The sequence below is a fragment of the Eublepharis macularius genome, chromosome 10, assembly GCF_028583425.1.
Source record: "Eublepharis macularius isolate TG4126 chromosome 10, MPM_Emac_v1.0, whole genome shotgun sequence".
In the NCBI taxonomy this organism is placed as follows: domain Eukaryota; kingdom Metazoa; phylum Chordata; class Lepidosauria; order Squamata; family Eublepharidae; genus Eublepharis; species Eublepharis macularius.
In genome coordinates this window covers 24,539,297-24,559,806 of record NC_072799.1, presented here as the reverse complement: position 1 = coordinate 24,559,806, position 20,510 = coordinate 24,539,297, and the positions used below count along the sequence as shown (strand labels likewise).

General features: G+C 39.5%; 1 protein-coding gene across 3 annotated transcripts in view; it reads left to right on the top strand.

Annotated features, from left to right (window-relative positions):
- UNC5C (unc-5 netrin receptor C) overlaps positions 1-20,510 on the top strand; it is a 435,854-nt gene that overhangs the window by 10,167 nt on the left and 405,177 nt on the right. The window contains exon 2 of one of the 3 annotated variants that reach the window (XM_054990552.1): positions 11,418-11,437. The exons of the other annotated variants lie outside the window; for them this stretch is intronic. Coding sequence (XP_054846527.1) covers positions 11,418-11,437 — 20 coding nt within the window. The remainder of the gene's footprint in view (positions 1-11,417; positions 11,438-20,510) is intronic. 3 annotated transcript variants of the gene reach the window in all.

Below are 20,510 nucleotides of genomic sequence, written 5' to 3'. Positions count from 1 at the left end.
AATTTAAAATGTTTTACTTACTTTCAAGTATGCAGCTCTTAGCCACCCAGTGGAGATGTTCAAGTTTAGCAGTCAACATTCTTGATATGGTGATAAAACAGCAGCTGCATTGCCTGTCACTTTCATTAGCCGTTCTTTTCCTTAAGACTGTGCTTTCAGTGATGAAACAGTATGAGCTTTTAAAGGCCAAGTCAGGGATCAAATGTGAGGAATAAAAAGACAGGCAGGCCTTTTTTCCTACTACTCTCGATGTACTCTCAAACGGAAGCATAGTTCAGGACTAACTGCTTTCAAGGACTTGAAAAGAACACTAATGCAGTAGGTGATTTATTGCAAGTGCTCCATGGAGCCTAGTCTCAAGATCAGACCTCTCTTGAGCTCATTCTATCATAATATTGTTGAACAGGCAATCTCAAGGAAACGACATAAAGCCTTTGGGATGCAAATTTTTATCGAAGCAACAACTTAATTTGCAAAATTTTGCAATTAATGTGTTGAATGTGTAGGGAGGAAAGGAGTTGAAAATGGAAACAAATGTAAGCAGGGAAGTGTCGGATTCATTATAACTTGCTTCTCTGATGACAGCTAGTTTTGCAGATGCTGCATTTATAAGCACTGGTTTTATGTTTAAAAAGTAATTAACAATCTTTCTAAAAGTTTTGTTTTATGTTTTATATTTATTCTACATTAACAAAATAAGAAAAATATATTTTGTACAGTGCAATACTAAATGTATTTGTTCAGAAATTCAGTTCAATGGGACATCCATTACCAAGAATCTTTAGAATTATAGCCAACACAAGCAATTTACCTAGTCTCACTGAAACTGTTCTTGTTTCGCAGGAAGTTCTTTGGATTCCTAGATGCTATTTCCCAGCCTCCAAATTCTTCTTGAAATTTCACTATAAACAACATTTGTTGACAGCTTTACTCCTGGGTCTCATAAGCTCCTTCTGCTTCATGGATTCTAGACTTTCAGCAGAATTTCATGATTGAGTGACAGATTACACCCATAGCACAATTGATCCAACTATTACTATGCTAATTCTTGAGGTGACACTATGTTACAATCCAATCCTAAATTTGTTTACTTGGACGTAAGGCTCACTGAGTTTAGTGGGGCTTAATCCCATCAGCAGGTGGGGAGTGGGGACATGGGGGGAGTTGGTAATGACCAGACATCAGTTCCAGGGAAAACCTTCAAATGATGTCACATCTCTCTAGGAATCATGATGCTATGATTCTACCATAGAGTTTGTTGCTGTTCCTAGAGAAGATTAGTTTCAGGTAGGTAGCAAGATCTGAAGAAGGGAGCTTAGACTCTTGAAAATTTATACCCTGAAAGTCCTGTTGGTCTCTTAAGAGGTCACTGGACTCAAATCGTGCTGTCCTAGAGAGGATTAACATCACTTTTCTGTTTTCCCTAGAAGTGATTTCACACCATTGGCCCAGCAGCCTTCCCCCCCCCCCGCTGCTGCTCAGAGAAGGGGATCTCCACCCCTACTGGAGGCTATCATATTGCAGCCTTGCAATGTAATCCTAATGTCAATAGAGTTACACTCGTTGAAGTCAATGGGCTTAGAAATTTTTAACTTTGTGTAGGATTGCACTAGTAGACTCTTACAACAGAGTGTTCTCTGGGTTGTTATGGGTTCTTGCACCCATAACATCATCTTAACCCATTTAATAACATCTTAACCCATGTGACACAAGTTAACCCATTTAATGTGCCTATCTTTAATGTGTCAGTCTTAGATACCAGGTATGGCTATCTCTCTCTCTCTCTTTCATTGGCAAATGTTACTAGTTGTTTTTTTTTAATTTCCTTTCCTCAACGTTCATTGGATGTTCTACCCAAACAGGAATGTCTAAACATGCCTGATTTGGAATGACATCCACAGACAACTCAAGTTTGATGGTGATTCTTTATGGAGTTTTGTAATTTGATGCAGACACAAAGTTTAATTCTTTTGTTTGTCTTGCAGCTCTTGTTCTACTTTCTCCATCTTTCTTTCCTCCTTCTACTCTGCCTTTTTCTTTCAGTGTTAAGGGCTCTAGTCTGCCCAGCAACACTCTGTGCTCTCCCTAATGGGACAAACATCTGAGCATCAACAATTAAATAACTACAACTATTAACTAGAACTAAGGTGTTCTCCAAGGAGTCCCATAGCTAGTTCTGTATGCCTAGCTGCAGTCTGAGAGTCAAGCTACAAATGACTTTTTTCACGTGTAGAACACTTGATCGTTTTCACGAGTTTTCCTGGGTGTCCTTCCCCTCTGTTAGAATCGCTTCCTGAAGAGCCACAGAAAGCCAGCTGCAGCAGCAGCTTTTGCAAATCGTTCCTCCAGTCACAAGCCTGCTCTCAATGATCTTTGGGGGCGGGCAACTGAAACTTTCTCCCTGGGCATCTTGCTCCTGGGGAGCTGCTCTGGATTTGTAAAAGCTGCTGCTGCAGCCGGCTTTCTCTGGCTCTTCAGGCAGCGATTCTAACAGAGAGGGGAAGGACACTGAGAGTTCAATTCCCAGGAAAACTTGCGAAAACGATCAAGTGTTCTGCGCGTGAAAAAAGTCACTTGTAGCTTGGCTCTGAGTGGAAAAGGTTAAAATTGTACTGTGTTTCCATGAATTTGTAGTAGCCTGAAGGGGCTCTCTGGACCATTGTCTGTATGCACACATGCACACCATTCCTGTGCCATACACCATCTTTGCTGCTGACTTAGTATTTATTACGAGTCTTGCGATAAGTCAGCTGTGATTTGACAGCACTCTCCACCACCACCAAGGGTCAACAGGATTGTATTGTCAATGCTGTTCCTAAAATAAGGCATGCAAATCTTTCTTTCATGGTGTCATGCATATTTTTACATTAACACAGGCATGTTAACTGTTTGCCTTGGGCACCTGACCATGGCCCTGCAGATCGTAGATTCAGATCTTATACTTCATTTCTCCTCCTCCTCCCTACTGCTGCTGAGTGCCGATATGTATGACAAACAGGCTGGTAGAATCTTAGAGGATACACTTAGTATTCTTCTGACATATGTGGGCATTCATCTTTTCCCAATAAACCATTTAAGATCAGAGCCAATGTATTTATTTATAATTTTATTTTATCTCCTAGCTATTATAGTAGGCAGGTTACAATCTTTAATTGATTTTATTGGTAGATTAGGTTTCTAAAGATTTCGTTGCAGATTAAAATTAGTCCTATAATTAATGATTGAGAATGAGAGACATAATGCAGCACAGTCTACAGATACATGCTGTGTCAGGTCTGAAGGGGAGAAAATATAAAGATGGCTAGTGTATATTTGGAGGGTTTTTTTATACCCAGCAACCAAAGATTTTAAACTATATATTCACAATACTGATGGGATTTGAACTTGTTCCCTTTTTAAAACTATTTTGGTTCTGGTGATTTAACTAACAGGGAATGTTCAATATTCTACATTTTCAAAAAGAGAAGCAAAATCCTAAAATTGGCTTTTCATCCCAACAATGGGTTGGGTTCTCACCATGTAGTGGGATGAAGGGAGCTTTCCCATTCATTATCAAAAAGAGTCCAGTAGCACCTTTAAGTGCTACTGGACTCTTTTTGATTTTGCTACTACAGACTAACACGGCTAACTCCTCTGGATCTATTTCCATTCATTAAATGCCCTTGTTGACTTGCAAGTCTTCTTGAGCCTACGCTTATTTAAGGTAAGGTAAATATCCCTCAAAAAGGCATATATTGAGGGTTTAGTAATATGTAAACATAATAAACAATAAAAGCAAAATTATTCATCAAGTAAAAATCTTTAATTGCTTGATAGCTCTGATTTCTAGTTTCCTGTAGTTTTAGTGAGATAATTCAAAATGTCTAAATATAATTCCAGAACCTGAAACTAGAAATCAAGGCTGAATTATTGTGTCTGAATATCAACATACATGAATTGCAAACTCATTTTCATACCAAATTTCAGAACAATAAGAACAACTGCATCATATCTGGAGGCAGTAGTTTCATATCTACAGTGTTCATGAAAACCATATGCCGAGTATGTAAATTATGCTCACCCAAAATGTTTTGTTTAATTATTTAGAAAATGTATATGCCACCTCTCCAAAGACCCATTAAGACAACTGACAAAGTGAAAACAAGAATAATGAAATCATAAAAACAGCCACCATAAAATCATTGTTAGAACAAATCATAAAAACATTAATCAGCCTAAAATGATATCCAGAAAAGATTCCTCAGCCTAGAAGTGGGCCATAGTAACAACCAAAAATAGATGCCCACTGTGTTCCTTGAGGACATATGGCGTTTTGGATTTGAGTTTTAGTCCTGAGCATGTTACTCAGCATTGCCTTAAGTTGTTCCCATTGTGAGAAGGAGGGGTAAAGTTGGCTGGATGGAGATTGCAAGACCATAAGACAATTATATACAGGATTCCACATAACAGAAATGTGGGCTTCGCCAGCACAGCATTATGAAACTGAACATGGAATGAGTGCTGACACTTTCATAGGCTGAATCCATGTACAATATAAGTTATTTTACCTGAAAAGCATTGGGGAGAAAATAAAAAAAGGATTGAATGTTTATTGATTTCGTGATGGGACACATAAGGGAGTCAATTATTTTGCTCACCTCACAAGTTCATAGTGCAACTGGTATGCAAGCATGACTCTACGGCTATGCTGCTTTCCTGAAAGGCGTGTTTCACTTTGACAGATTTGTAGTGCAGATTGAGGGGGGAAAGACTACCTTTAAAATACATCAGTCTGTTTTATGATGCTGAACTTTTTCAGTACTCATTCATGCCTTATCTGTCCTCATAGGTGTCTGGTGGAAAAGGTAATTATTTAAACCCTAAGGACAAAGCAATATTTCATTGTTCAGAAACCGGGCCCTGCATAATGAATCCAATTTGCTAAAATTATGTCAGGAACATTAGCCCAGATTTTAATCTTGCTGTATAACTTTTGTCTGTGTGGAATACTTATATAATCCTCATTATAACACAACTGAGTGCCCCTTCCTCAGAATTACTCTTTTAACAATAGCCTTGTACTTACTTTTACTGTCAGTTGTCCTTTAAATTGCCTTTTCCGTGTGTTACAGGCAGCTCTGATCTTATCCTTGTGGATAAAGTCATAGCAGTGCCTGTTTTGTGTACATATTTGATTGTCTTATATCTATATATTTTATATTTGTTAAATAATATACTCTAAAAGTAGGATTGCCAACCTTTAATTCCTAGAATTGATCACCAGATGACACAGAGATCAGTTCTAGGGTTATCAGGCCCGTTTATCCTCCTGGCCGGGGGTGGGGGGGACCTGGCAGGATGATGCACCACTCACTTTCTGGATGCCCTTCTGGGAGTGATGTAATTGCACAGACCCAGGGAGTGCTCCCAATTCTGGATCCGATTCTTAAAGAATTGGTCCATTTGCAGCCCAAATCACATGGGCGTAAAGCACGGGAACGCTCCCAGGGCTTGCGCAATGATGACACTCCTGGGAATGATGTCACTGTGCTAGGAGCGCACCCCAGGAGGCTTTACACCCAGCCTTCACCCCACTGGCAAGGTGAGGTGGGGGGGGAGGCTGGGAGTGGGGGATCGCCTGCCCCAACCTTGGGATCACCAACCCAATCTGTTCCCCAGGAGAAAAGGGCCATTTTGGTGAACTGTATGACATTACACCCTGCTGAGGTCTCTCCCCTCCCCAAACTTGCCCACCCCAGGCTTTACTCCTCAAGTTGACAACCCTATATAGAGCATATACTGTCGGTGACATATATTTTAAAAACATGTCATTTATAAGGGTTATTCAGGTTTTGGCTGTTTGAACATCAACATCTGTGAGGGGGAAAAAGTAAAATGAATAATAGAGCATTTTCATTTTCATTTCCAGTTTCATTTTCATAATCCAGTTCTTCTGAAACGCCTGGGTGTCATGATACACTGTTTGCCCTCTAGGTATTCACATGTTTATTTATATTTGCAGCATTGAGGAGATAAGGTTGGGTTTAAATGTTTTAAATAAATAAACTTTATAGGTAACTAGTATTTGTACTGAAGCTACATGGGTCAAGCGCCAGTTGAGTAAGCCTGTTTTTATGTGATTTCTGACAGATTTGTAGTGCCATCCAAAGCAGAGTTACACGCTTCTGAGCCCATAACTTCAGCAGGCTTAGAAGGGAATAGTTCTGCTTACAATGGCACAGTTAACTCTGCCAGTGCACCTCCCCTCCCCACCCCCAGTACAAGACTTACACATGTTCAGAATGAAATAGAGGAATGACTCATGCAGACATCTTTCCATGTGGAGCTTTCTCCCACACAGTGGAGCCATATACTTGGGTTCTTAGAATATGTCTAGAAAATCTAATCTACCGTGCAGTTTCTTTCTTTCTTTCTTTCTTTCTTTCTTTCTTTCTTTCTTTCTTTCTTTCTTTCTTTCTTTCTTTCTTTCTTTCTTTCTTTCTTTCTTTCTTTCTTTCTTTCTTTCTTTCTTTCTTTCTTTCTTTGTTGCTGAAAAATTTAGTAGAGTTTATCTGGAAACACTGATCACTCCTTTCAGTCAGTTTTCATGAAACAAAGTTTTTTCGTTTTTTTTGGCTGAGTGGTTGAAATGTTAAACTACATGGAATATCAATGAATCCTGTGAGTACAGACCATGTTTGGAATTTCTTCAGTTTCCTTCTGGGTTTTAGCAGGGCGGGGGGCAGGCAGGGAGAGACAAAAAAATTGTACCTGTTGCTTTGTTCAAAGAACTAATCACATTATTGTGTCCTTGTGAAGGAGAATATACACAAATATCCATTTAGATAGGTGCTAAACAGAAGAAGAACAGGTGGAAGAATGTATGATAAAATGGGCAAATAATTTTTTTATAATATACAACTTGAACAATGGGAGACCATGTGGACCAAAGGTCTTAAATTTACTTTAAATTTGGATTTGAAGGGAAACTTTTATAAAATGATATACAGATGGTATCGATCACCAGATAAATTAGCAAAAATGTATAAGAATGTTTTAAATAGATGTTGGAAATGTGAACAACAGGAGGGGACATTTTATCGTTTGTGGTAGACTTGTAACAAAGCCAAAAAAGATTTGGAAACAAATACGTCGAATTATTCAAAAGATCCTAAAGATTTATGTTCAAATGAAGCCGGAGGCCTTTTTGTTGGACTTAATGGATAAACAGCTGGAAACTACACAAGAACACTTTATATATATATATATGATAACAGAAGCAAGATTATTGTATGTGCAAAAATGGAAAGCTATAACATTACCTACAGTAGAAGAGTGCCTGGAGAAAATGATGGACTATGCCGAGATAGCTAAATTGACATCTCTGATCAGGAAAAAAACATTAAATAAAAATTTGATTATCTGGAAGCTCCTTAAAGACTTTTTGCAAGAAACAGAGATGAACTAATGATTTGTGCTTTTGAAGATTAGGGCGAGGAGAAAATGTATAGATGGAAAGGAAAAGTAGCTATTTATTTTAGAGTTAGTATATAATATGTATTAATGTTAGAACTTTTCAAATGGAAAATTGGTATCTTTTCCTATTTATTATATAGGTATATTCTTATCTTCTTTCTTCACTTTTTTTGAGGGGGGGTGATGTTCTGGGAACAGTGCTGGTAACTTATTGGCATAAAAATACTGAAAAGAGATTGTTCTTACAAATTTGTGAAACCGAAAGCATGATCTGTATACATGCACACCTGGTTTGAATGTTAGGCTTCTATTCAGATATTCAGAGGCAAGGAAGGCATGCCTGATGACAAATATTCTATCTTGTGTCCTTGTTTTCTGCTTCCTATAGGGGCCTGGATATCATCCAGTCTGGCCCACAGCACCAGCACTTAGCAGGGTTTGTGCAGAGGGTCTCCAGCAAGTTGTATGGCTTTAATGGCGCATTCCTAGGCAGAGGTGCACCTTTAACCTCATTGAGGATTGCGCTTTAAGACCCACCACACACCACTGAATACTGCACTGTTGCAGTCATTCATCTTCTGGATTTTTCTGTCCAGAAAGAAAAATCAGGTGGTGAATGACTATAGTAGCATCCAACCGTGAGTGGATTGGACCTAAATGATTACATTTTCACATCACAACAAATCTCTATTCGTCACAGGCATGAACCTGGCTTGTTGCTATGCTCCATGTGTTCCTATCAGCTTCCATATTACCTTTCACACACAGCCTGATTGAAAAATATCCAAACATTACTCAGCAACATCAACATACTGTAATTAAGTGTACACTCATATTATAACACACCACCACCACCCATGCATAGGATTTTCTGCATATACTTGTGTGCATTTAGGAACCCTAGTTGATTTGGCCATGATTCAGCACTGGTGTGCCTAAAGCAATAGCGTAGTCTGTGAAGTTACTATTAATGTAGGATTGCCCCTTGCTTTATGTATTCCATATTCTTAAATGACTCAACTGCTTTTGCTTTGCCTGTTATTCTGAAAGTCCTCATAATAAATCCTAACACACCTCTGCATACTAAATGCCAGAACAGTGAAGCCTTCCAAATGTTCTTTGTTTTTGTTAAGTTGTTCATTTATTTACTTTGCTTTTAAAGCAAGTCTATAGTATGAAGTCTCTAGGGAGAAAAGGTCTTAAATTTGCATTTATAAGAAATCACCAGATGTAAATTGACTTCAAATGACTGAGTGATATGCCACAAACTCCTCATCCGATACATTTCAGAGGCTTGCTAAGTCTTGGTAATTTGCCTTAATTGCAGGAGATTAAACATTAGTTGTAGTACATCTTGATTTTTTATTTGAAAATGTTCAACAATTTTTGTGTGTGTGTGCAAAGTTCCTTAACAGTGAAGCTTTGTATCTCATCACTTTATTGATTGAGCTGATTTGAAGTCCCACATAAGGCTGACTGTTAGTTAACATTTGCTTCTAAGGTTCTGCTCAAGCAAGGTGGGTAAGCACTGAAGACAGGGCTTTTTTAGTTCTAGCTAATTTGGACTGTGAACAACCATGGAAAAAACTAGGACTCAAATACATGGGCTGTCCAGCTCCTGGGAAGGCTGCGCTCTTATCTGAGATGGCTCGCCACAGCGGCCTTGGGACAGTTCCATCCTACTCTCCCACTGACTGTACCCAGCTGGTTGGGCACCAAGGGTGGGGGGCTTACGTAGAGGGACTGAAACTTTGTAGCAAGCACTCCATACATCATTCTCAACAAGAGACCTGTGTACAGACAGATGCTTTTACTTGCCTCTGTGTAACCTATGGACATATATATGCTGAAGCTATGATATCTCATTAAAGAACCTTAACTCAAGAGAGCTTGGATTTCTTGTTGCAAGGGGTGGGAGTCAACTTCATCGTATCCTGTTCTCCATAGAATGATAGCACCTCAATTAGGGAACTGTATCACCTACAGTGACTTGCTTGAAGCAATGTTGAGGTTTAGGTACTGAGTGATTTTCCCCCCTAACCTATGATGGGCCTGTATGAAATGTTGGGCATTCTAAAATATTTGGAATAATTCTATAATCAGGTTAATGCTGTTCTCTGCTCTTACTCTTGATGTTGTTACTGGTCCATTACTTTTTGTATTTTAATTGTTTTTCTTTTTGATTGTTTGGAAGCTGCCTTGGGATTGCTTCTGCTAATCATAGAGCATTCTACTGGTAGCAGATCTCGTGAACCAGTGGAAGGCTCTGCTGTTAGTGGAATTGAGATATAGGATCCAACCTTAGGAATGTAGGATAAAACTTCCTTTTAAGCAATAAAAATAAATGTCTGGGCTATTACCTTTTTAAAAATTGCTAAATGTTGTTCCAGATGCACAGGATACTTGTAATCGTTTAGGCTGGACTGAGGTTAATGAGTTGGTTTTAGAAGTAAAAGCAGATTCCTCAGTCTTTACATTTGCTTTGCATTCAGTGACAGTCATTAAATCAAAGGAAGGAATCTTGGGGGGAAGGGGGGAGAAAGAAAAGAAACACTTGAGGAAGAGAGCAGTTTTTTTTAAAAAAAAATACAAATGGCCTATTCCTGCTAATAGCCACTCACTGCATATAACCCCATTGACATTAAAAGTCCATTAGCTAAGCCCAGTTTAAACAACAGCTGATGCTCTGTCAGCTAAATGTACATTGGAATTTTTCACGTAGTGCACAAATGGGGCATCTGTAATTTTTCTTTAGCAATGTATACTGTAGAAAATCAAATATCATCCAATAATAGTGCATATATTATAGGAAAGTACCTGAAATTGGGCCAAACTAATAAGTAGCAGAATAAGTATAGATGGAACAGCAAAGAATTGCAAGTTGCTGAAAGTTTTTCTAAATTACTTGAAGGAACATCAAAAGGAACTTTTCAGAATCCCTAAGGGCTTTGGGATATCATAACCTGTGAAGCTTTTTTTTCTTTCAAAAAAATAAAGTTCATATGAGTGGTTTCATGAATGAGGTTATTTTGGGCTTGATTATTTGTACAATGTTGTTAAGTTTGGTGCCACTTTACACCGTAAACAAAAAGTCCAGCTGCCCCAAAGAGTTTACAGATATTAAAGTTTAAAAAAAAAGAGGGAGGAGAAATACAGGGTTTTTTTGTTGTTGTTGATAATAGATGTAGTTGGAGGTGAAGAATAGAAGTAGGGTGGTGTTGCTGTGGAGATCAAAGAAGAGAGAGAGCAAAGTGGAAATTAGGAAATATAAAGTGACTGAAATCTTCTGTGGAATCGTGTCTTAAAGTGGCCAAACCCTTGAGGATGATCTTGAGTTGGAAAAGAAAATGGGAAGCAACTAAAGTGGAAAATTACTGTGTTAATGCGTACTCATGCTATATAGGACAAGATTTCTGGCTATCATAAATGACTTTACATTGGAAAAGTTGGTTATCGGATTTGATTCTGAGCAGAGTTCAGGACCTGATGCGAGATGTGGATGATGTACCATTTTGGAACAATGACCACAGTGCTATATTGTCCCCCAAATCCAACACAATCACATTTGATTTACAAAGAGGAAACTAGTCAGAAAGAAGATGAAAGGGAGAATAACCATATCCCTTCAGGATGTTTGGAAGCTATGTAAAACTACATTAGGTAAATCTAAATCAGAATGCATGCCTCAGGTTAGGAAAGGTACCACAAAGTCTAACAGGATGCTGGCATGGTTAATGACCCAAATTAAGGAAGCCATAAAAGGCAAAATCTCTTCCTTTAAGAAGTGGAAGTTTTGCCTAAATAAGAGCGCATATTCTGGCAAAACAAACAGAATAATGCACAGAAAAAGAAAATTTGAGGAGCGGATTGCTGAAACCTAAAACCAAACAATAGGCATTTTTTCAAATGAATCAGTCGTAAGAAACAGGCAGTTAGACTGCTTCATGACAAAGCACTAAAAGAAAAGCTTAAGGATTATGGGGTGATGGCAAAGAAACCAAATGAACTGTGGTTGTTGGGGGTTTTCCGGGCTGTATTGCCGTGGTCTTGGCATTGTAGTTCCTGACGTTTCGCCAGCAGCTGTGGCTGGCATCTTCAGAGGTGTAGCACCAAAAGACAGAGATCTCTCAGGACACTGAGAGATCTCTGTCTTTTGGTGCTACACCTCTGAAGATGCCAGCCACAGCTGCTGGCGAAACGTCAGGAACTACAATGCCAAGACCACGGCAATACAGCCCGGAAAACCCCCAACAACCATCGTTCTCCGGCCGTGAAAGCCTTCGACAATACAACCAAATGAACTGTTTGCATCTGTTTTCACCATTGCAATTGTACTCATCCCAAAACCCCTGTTTTCAGAAAGTGTTCTGAAGAACCAAGTCAAATTGGGGAGTTGAGAGGTGAAATTCTAGAATGATGTGTAAATTAAAAATGACGGGTCTTTGTGTTCAAATGGCATAGTCCCCATACTCCTTAATTGTATTTATTTATTTGTTTTTGTTGTTTTATTGTTTATTGAATGTCCTATCTCATGATTGTATTAAATTACACTGTGTAATCCACCTTGAATCTCAGTGAGAAAGACTGGCTATAAATAACATAAATAAAAATTGTTTAGGGACTCGAAGTGGCTAATGTGAAATTGTTGATCTCCTTTCCAGTATAGGAATATGATTGCTAAAAATGATCTCCATACCGGAGGACTGGAAAGTAGCAACTCTTAAGCTGATCTTTAAAAAGGAGTTCTGAGGGGATCCAGGAAATTACAGGCTAGTTAGAGTAATGTTTGTTCTGGGTAAACTATCAGAAACTCTTATTAAGGACTAATGCTAAAATTATTAAACACATAAGAAAACAAGCCTTTTGGGGGATAATCAATATGGCATTGCAAAAAGATATCATGCTTTACCAAAACTTTGGAATTCTTTGAGAAGATTAAAAAGTGTTTGGATAAGGGTGATCCAGTATACAGTATACTTGGATTTCTAAAATATCAAAGGGAAGACTGTTCTGGGCAAATTTGGTGACATTATCTTTATAAACAGCTGCCCCACACCATCAAATACATCCCACATTGAAAATAATGCTCTGTAAATTCCAGAACCTTAAAAAAACTCCACACAGATTTGAATCCCCTGAACTGGTAATGTCCTTGAAAATCAATAATTGTGGTAAAAAAAAATCCACCTGAATCCCAGATCTGAAATCAGATTTTTTTTCTTGGAGCACACCCCTAAACGAGAACTGTGCACAGTATCCCCAACTGGGCCCACACCAGAGGGCATTACAATATCCACCATTTTATTTTCAACCCTTTCTAAAAATCCCTTGTATAGAGTTTTGCCTTTTTCCTCACTGCTACACACTGAATCGATGTTTTCTTCAAACTATCCACTACAGCAACAAGATCTCTTTCTCTCAGTTTTGACCAGTTCAGGCCATATATTTAAAGTTAGGGGTTTTGTTCCAGTGTGTATCACCTTACACTTACCTGATTTGCCATATTTTTGCCTGATTGATGAATGTAGAGAAGTTCTCTATCGTTTCATGAACTGTGTTGATTTTCAGCTTCCTGAATAATTTGGTATCATCCTCAAACTTGGGCACTACACTGTTCACCCCCAATTTCATTTCATTTATGAACAAATTGTTCCTGAGTGAACTTAGTCCTGGGAAAAGAGAATGTAAAACTATTTATATGATAAGGTGAAGAGTGGGAATGAACGGAGAATTAGTGGAGGGAAATAAGCAGTGGAGTCCCACAAGGATTGGTGCTCAGCGGCCAAATTTGTGGATTATACCAAATTATAAGGAAAGATTAAAGATATTGGGCTGGCTCAGTTAATGAAGAAAACAACAAAAAGGAGGGACATATGAGAGTCTTATAAATTATTCATAGGGTAGAAAAGGTGGTTGCCTAGAGACATTTTTTTCTTCCTCTCTCATACTAGAACTAGGGCACACCCAATAAAGTTGATAGGCAATAAATGCAGGATCAGCATAAAGGAAATATTTCTTCACTGAAGGAATAAATAGTGGATATCACTATCATTGGACATAGCAATAGACAGGAGTAAGATGGCTTTAAAGTGGAATAAGACAGATTCATTGAAAAAAAGTCCATCAGTGCCCATCAGCCCATGATGGCGAAGGGGACCTTCACTTCCACAGGCAGTATATCTCTTGACTACCAGTGCTAGCAGGCAACTTCAGGGAAAGTTGCTGGCCCTCCAGCAACACAGCCTCTGTATGATGCAGGATGCTGGACTAGATTGACCACTAGGCTGATCTAGCATTCTTAAGAACTTTGTGGAAAATGTGGATTTTGAAAGAAAACAAAGAATATAGATGTCCCTCCAGGGGCATTGATAGCAGGAAACATTAAGCTGTTTACAGAGCAATCCTAAGTAAAGTTACCCCAGCAGAGTAACTCTGCTTAGGATTGCACTGTTAGGAGGGCACAAGAAGACTTGGAGGAGTGGTGGTAATGGACTAGAATGTATTTGGAGCCTTTAGTTGCATCCCTATATCATTGGTTGTTGTGCTACGGCAATAGTAGGGTAGAGTACACTGTAGCCAGCAACTGTAATAACAGACCAGCCTCAAGCCAGGTCATGTTCATTCCCCCCCCCCCACACACACACCTTGTGTACGTGTGTGTATTAAGAGATAGAGCGGAATGGGGGTAAAAGATCTGAGTTTGGTCATTAACATGCTGTGTATTGAGTGAGATAAAGTGTGAGTTTTTGTTTCCTGTGTGGTGAATTCCTTAAAGGTATAATGTCTATGTGTGTCTTGTGTTTGTGGCTTCTCACTTACTTGAGTTATCTGGTCTTCATGTAGATTTTTTCCTGATTTCTGATTGTGGCACAGTTGTATTTCTGGGTGCTGTATATATGTATTATTTTTCTTGCAAGACTTGCAAGCATATGTAACAGGTGAACACCTTGGATAAACAAAATATTTATCAAGGACTCTGTTCCAGATATGTGTAGTTTCTGCCTCCTGTCTTTCAAAAGTGTGTCTCCAGGAACTACCAGATTTCATTTTATTTTATTTCAGTTTTATTTTATTTCAAAATTTGTTACTTACTATGTCACAAGTTGGCCTCTCTCAACTCATATTAGTCATACAGAAGATAAGTTGAAGGGGAAGCCCCATCGAAATCAACGGAAGGTTTTGAAAATGAATTGTTTTCAAATACGCTATTTTAGAATGTTCTTAAATGTAGGCACAAAGATATCTCTTTTTAAAAGTATATCAGTTAGTGATAATCTTTAATTCTTCAAAACAAATAAGAAGCCATAACATGCCCGTGTGAGCTTTTGTTAAAACCAGCTCAAACTGTGGCATTATTAAATCAGTTATTATCCAGGCCCAATAAGCTTCCACATGTGCATAGATAAATATATTTTAGAGACATCTGTCACATAACTAAAATGTAGAAACTGAAACAGTGAAAAGAAATGTATTCTTTACAAAGCCCTATTATTCATCTTAAAAGCCAGGCAGCAAACTATAAGCTCTTAACCCTGAGATCAGAGGCTTCCAAAGTACAAACAGTTTAATACCCATATGCTATTGGCATCCAACCCCATTTGGATAAGTTGTTATTTTAAAAGCATCTCGTGAAAGTAGTTATTGTGCTGGTATTGTAATGGCATTCTGGTGACAGACAGAGGTTTGTTTGGTAAACTAATGTGCAAGCTGGGATTGGAATAGAGCAGTAATTAATCACTTTACTGTCACACTCATAAGTACTGGGAAGTATTTCTATGACCTCCTTCTCCACCCCCTTCTATTATCAGTCCATTAGTGAAACCCTGAACAAGTATCAGCAGATCTAGAGCTTTCTTAAATGTATGATCAGTGCAGACATAACCTCTACCAAAGTCTAGGCCTATGTGCTCATTGTGGACATTTAAATTCTTCACAATATGAACTTCATTGTTTTACATGCCCCTTAACTTTTTAATATTTCGGCTCAATTCCTCTTCTTCCCACTCCACTGCTAAAATTAAGTTAAATGGCTTAAGTAATAAGTGGCAGTAGCAGCTTCTTCTTTAATAGTGGATGATTCTTTGCACTGGTAACTGCAAGCATTAAGTCTGGTTTAACAAGAAATGTTTCAATTTGGTAGTAAAATGGAATCCTTTCTTTCCTATCCTAAATGCTTACTTGACCTATAAGGCTCTGTTAGGATCTGGCCATTAACTGAATCCCCACCCCACCCCTCTAGAGATTATAGTCTGTAGTTGATGTCCTTCCTTTATTTACAAAATGCCAATCTGGCTGCGACATCTGTCACCCCATTGATCGCCAGGGTTGATTCGGCTGATCTGGCTGGCTAGGCGGGTGTCCCCTTCCTCCCTCACTGCTCCATGTGCGTCCCTCCCGAAGCTGCGCGCTCGGTGGAAGAGGACGACCATCCCAGATAGAAGGAGTGTACCGTTCTTCGGTCAAGGGTATACGATAGCTGCGGTCCCCTGCTAGAACCTCCAAACAAGCTCAAGGTCCATTTGTAGGAGAACGTAGGGTAGACTGTAGTTGATGTTACATGCAGATATATGTGATTTTTTTGTTGTTTTGTTTCTTTTATCTATTTTCTTGCTAGCCGTTTTTGGGGGATAAGCCACTTCCCCTAAACTGCTTTTCTTGCATAGAAGGGATAGAGTACATTGGGATTAGGGTTTTGATCAGGAGACTTGACCCGCAGAAGAAGAGCTAAGAGTCTGCCACTTTCCAGATTTGTTGAGGCAACTTTGCGTTTTTTTAAAAGAGCAGGAGACAGTAATTGCCATCTCTGTGTAATATCTGATTTGTTCCTCTTATATGAATATGTGACTACAGCAGAGCACGTATTTAACGAGTTGCATCATATGAACATTGCACTGGTGGAAGCAGTTTATTTCCTGCTTTCCCCTTCCCCTAGCAGCCCCTTCTGACTCCTATTGCAAGTGACTGCCATCGCATGCCACCCAGTCTGCTATACCTCGAAAAGGTACAAATTAGGGTAAAGAGGAAACTGTTGGCTATCAGGTGACAGGCGAAGTGTTAACAGATGGTAAACTATGTGACCCTTTGGGGTAATAAGTGGACTATCTTGATCATTGAATAATAGAGAGTGGATATCAGAAAAACAGGGCACTAAGACTTGTAATGTTATGTTATTTATAGTCTGGGGTTGGGGGGCTACAGCGATTTTAAGTATTTGTACTATGTTGTTGTTTTATTGTGATTTTATTGAATATGTTTTGTTGTCAACTGCTTCAAGCTCTTAATTGAAGAGAAACAGTATAAAATCAAATAAATAAGACAGATGATCGTTACTTGATATCGAAGATGAAAGAACGGCTCAAGGTGGGAATAATTTCTATTCTGAGATGCAGAGACTAAGCGTCTAATGGAGAGAAACCAAAGGATTTAGGTGACAGTAAGCAACATCTTCCAACATGAGACTGTCTCTAGATTGGTAGATGTGAATTCTTACAAATCAGGATCCAGTGTAGAGCAAAGGGTAACTTGGATTTGTGAGCGAGGGACATTATGTAACGTGTATTGTTTGGTTTTTTTAAATTTATTGTCTGCCTTTCTCACAGAAGACAACTTCGGGTGGATTACAATAAACTGGTTGAGTATTGAAGATACTGAGGGCAGAGCTAGACGTTACTTCTGGCCAGGGCTTTTGTTCTGGGAAAAGAGGTGGTGGAACTCAGTGGGTTGCCCTTGGAGAAAATGGTCACATGGCTGGTGGCCCCACCCCCTGATCTCCGGACAGAGGGGAGTTTAAATCGCCCTCCGTGCTGCTCAGCAGCACGGAGGGCAATCTAAACTCCCCTCTGTCTGGAGATCAGGGGGTGGGGCCACCAGCCATGCGACCATTTTCAAGAGGTTCCGGAACTCCGTTCCACCGTGTTCCAGCGGGGAAAAAGCCTTGCTTCTGGTACAGATTTGTCCCTGTATCAGCTGAGGCCACTTTTAATTTATTTGTAGTTTTCTAACACAGGGTTGCAATGCCTCATTCAGAATAGGCATGGAGTGAGGCAGCCCTAGTGCACGGGCATGCTGACCAGCCAGCCCGCCTGGAAGCGTGGCCTTAGCACCTTGATCCAGTGTGCCAGGTTGGGAGGGAAGAGGTATTGCCCCTCAAACCTCCACCTGTCTCAGCTGTGGACCTTTGTTTGGCATCAATCAAAGCAGACAGTACTGAGCAATGAAGACTCAGTGGAAGACAGCTTCATATGCCTGCATGCAAATATTTAGTTTACCTGCAAGCAAAATCTAGTTCATTTATTGACTTTTTAATTCACAGTTCTGCCATGCAAGGATAACTAATGAATGCAGTTACTGGGTTTTTTTTTAAAAGGATTCTTTGGAATTTCCCCCCTTAAATTATCTTAAGGCTTCAAAACTAACTGAATATGGATTTTTCTGATGTGTTTACCTGCTCTGTCTTTCTCCTAGTGAAATTACAATACTTCTTTTGTTTGTTGAACCAAAATATGTACACATTTATGGACTGTGAAAATCAGATCTGAATTGTGTTTAGACTGAATAATAGTTTGCAGGTAGAGACTGGGTAAGCAATGCATTAATGTTTTTTCATCACAAAGTGGCTTATTGCAATTGTAATATATGGTAGTTTAGACCTTGTATATTCAGCAGACAATGAAAACCTGAATGTCTGATGTACATGGGATGGCACACTTGGCTACCCCAGCCCTCAAATACGGGATTAACACTTTTCTGTATCGCTGACTGATATACCTACCATCTTTACACCCCAGCATTTAGGAGTATATCAGATGGATGGAGTAAGGAGGAGTATATCAGAAGAATGCTTGCAGGTGTCCCCATTAAACATGCATCAATCATGTCGAAATGGAGCTAGGGTGTGGATGTACTATTGTGCTGTTTAATCCAGACAATTTAAAATCTCTAGTATTAAGATGAACAACAGGCTTTAGCGAGGGATAAAGCAGATACAAGGAAGAGGGGAAAGCATGGCACATACCAAGAGAAAAGGCACCAAAAATATCATAAATAGGAGGCAGGGGCAGGAAATGAGCAAGATATGCAAGTGGATGTCTCTTTTGGATGCAAAAATATCTGATGCCAGTGTTGTAGATAGCATGCATGCCTTACAATATCCTATAAGTTACCACAAATTTCTGCTGTAGTAGAAAGTTGGAATGTTGCTCAAATTACTACCATTGTGATGATTTTAGTGTGTTCTCAACCTGTCAGATTCCTGGATTGTCTTTTCTAATGTTGAAAGTTGCCTTGAAAGATTGAGCTGTAATGTACTTCATACATTTGGAAGCATATTTCATTTGGGTCAATGGCATTTGGTCATGGGTGAGCATGTCTACAACTGTAATGGACATGTGTCAAGAATCTGTTACCCTTTTTTGCTGATCTTGCTTTGTAGGAGAAATCTTGATTCATTTTTGGAAGGCAACAGCTCAATATCAACAGCAGAGCACTATGATGCTCCTTACTCTTCAAAGGCATAAGTAACCATGATTGCTGGAAAATAACATCTGAGAACAGATTAATAAATGTGTCAGGGCTGATGAGAGCAGCTAGCTCAACAGACATCTGAGCAACCACTGCTGCAACAATGGATACGTAGCCTAGGATTGCCAGCCTCCAGGTGGTGGCTAGAGATCTCCCAGAACTGATCTCCAGGTGACAGAGATCAGTTCCCCTGGAGAAAATGGTTGCTTTGGAGGGTGGACTCTATGGCATTATACCATTCTGAGGGCCCTCCCCTCTCCAAACCCTGCCCTCTCCAGGTTCCACCCCCCAAATATCCAGGAATTTACCAACCTGGACCTGGCAACCCTAACTTAGCCCCTCATGCAAAAACTTGGGAATCTTTTGAGGTAAAGCCTGGGTGTACAAGACCCAGGATGTGTATATGGTTTACTTCATTGTAGAATCTAAAGCATCATCCTATGCAGAGTTATGCTCTTCTAAGTCTCTTGGCTTCTGTGGGCTTAGAAGGGTGTCACGTTGCTTAGGATGACACTGTTAATCTTTTTCTGCTTTTACCTCTGTGCAGCAGGGCTTTATAAACTTGGTATAATCATCCTTGATGTGGAAACTTGATTCTGCTAGTAGATTGCAGATGGACTATAGTCAGGGCTTTTTTTCAGCGGGAACGCAGTGGAACGGAGTTCCGGCACTTCTTGAAAATGGTCACATGGCTGGTGGCCCCACCCCCTGATCTCCAGACAGAGGGGAGTTTAGATTGCCCTTCGCGCCGCCGCACCGGCCATGTAACCATTTTCGCCGAGGGTCATTTAAACTTTAAAAAACTCCCCCCTTGTTCCAGCTGACCCAAAGTGACGTCATTGTGCAGTCCTGAGTTCCACCACTGAGTTCCACCACCTCTTTTCCCAGAAAAAAAGCCCTGACTATAGTATTTATTTTCATTGTCATGGTTAACCTACAGTACAGTTTACCAAAATGTGTCTCATTGAGCCACAAGTTTCATTACAAATCTGACTTATAGGCGGGAAATCAATGCTCTCCATCAGGTCATACCAGGTCCATTTCTAAATATTAGTTTTCTAACTTGTGCGCAGGTTTTTTCTAAGTGCAAAATCTGAAATGAACTTTCCCGAACCATTTTTGTGATCTGTTCTTCCTGCATGAAAGAGAAGTCAAGAATTCAGATGTAGTTTTCCAGGGGAATCCGAAGAACATTATCTTAGGAGCTAGTTCCTTTGAGTAAACTTCAGGTTTATGAGTAAACATCAGTAGGTTTCTGAGTAGGTAAGCTTATGATGACACTGTTCCTTTTCTTACCACATAACCTAAGACAACTGTGTCTTAACTCATTTTGGCCTGCAGCACATTGAACGGTTATATCAAGTGATTCAAAAGGGAAGAAAACTGGTGTGAAAAGTGTCTCTGTCTATATGATTTACTTTGGGTTTGAAGACAGAACAAACACTGTACCATGATACTTTAGAAAAGCTGTGCTGACAATTTTGAGCGCGATCCATGTCTGTGTATCAAGAACCACATACTGTTACCTGGCCAGT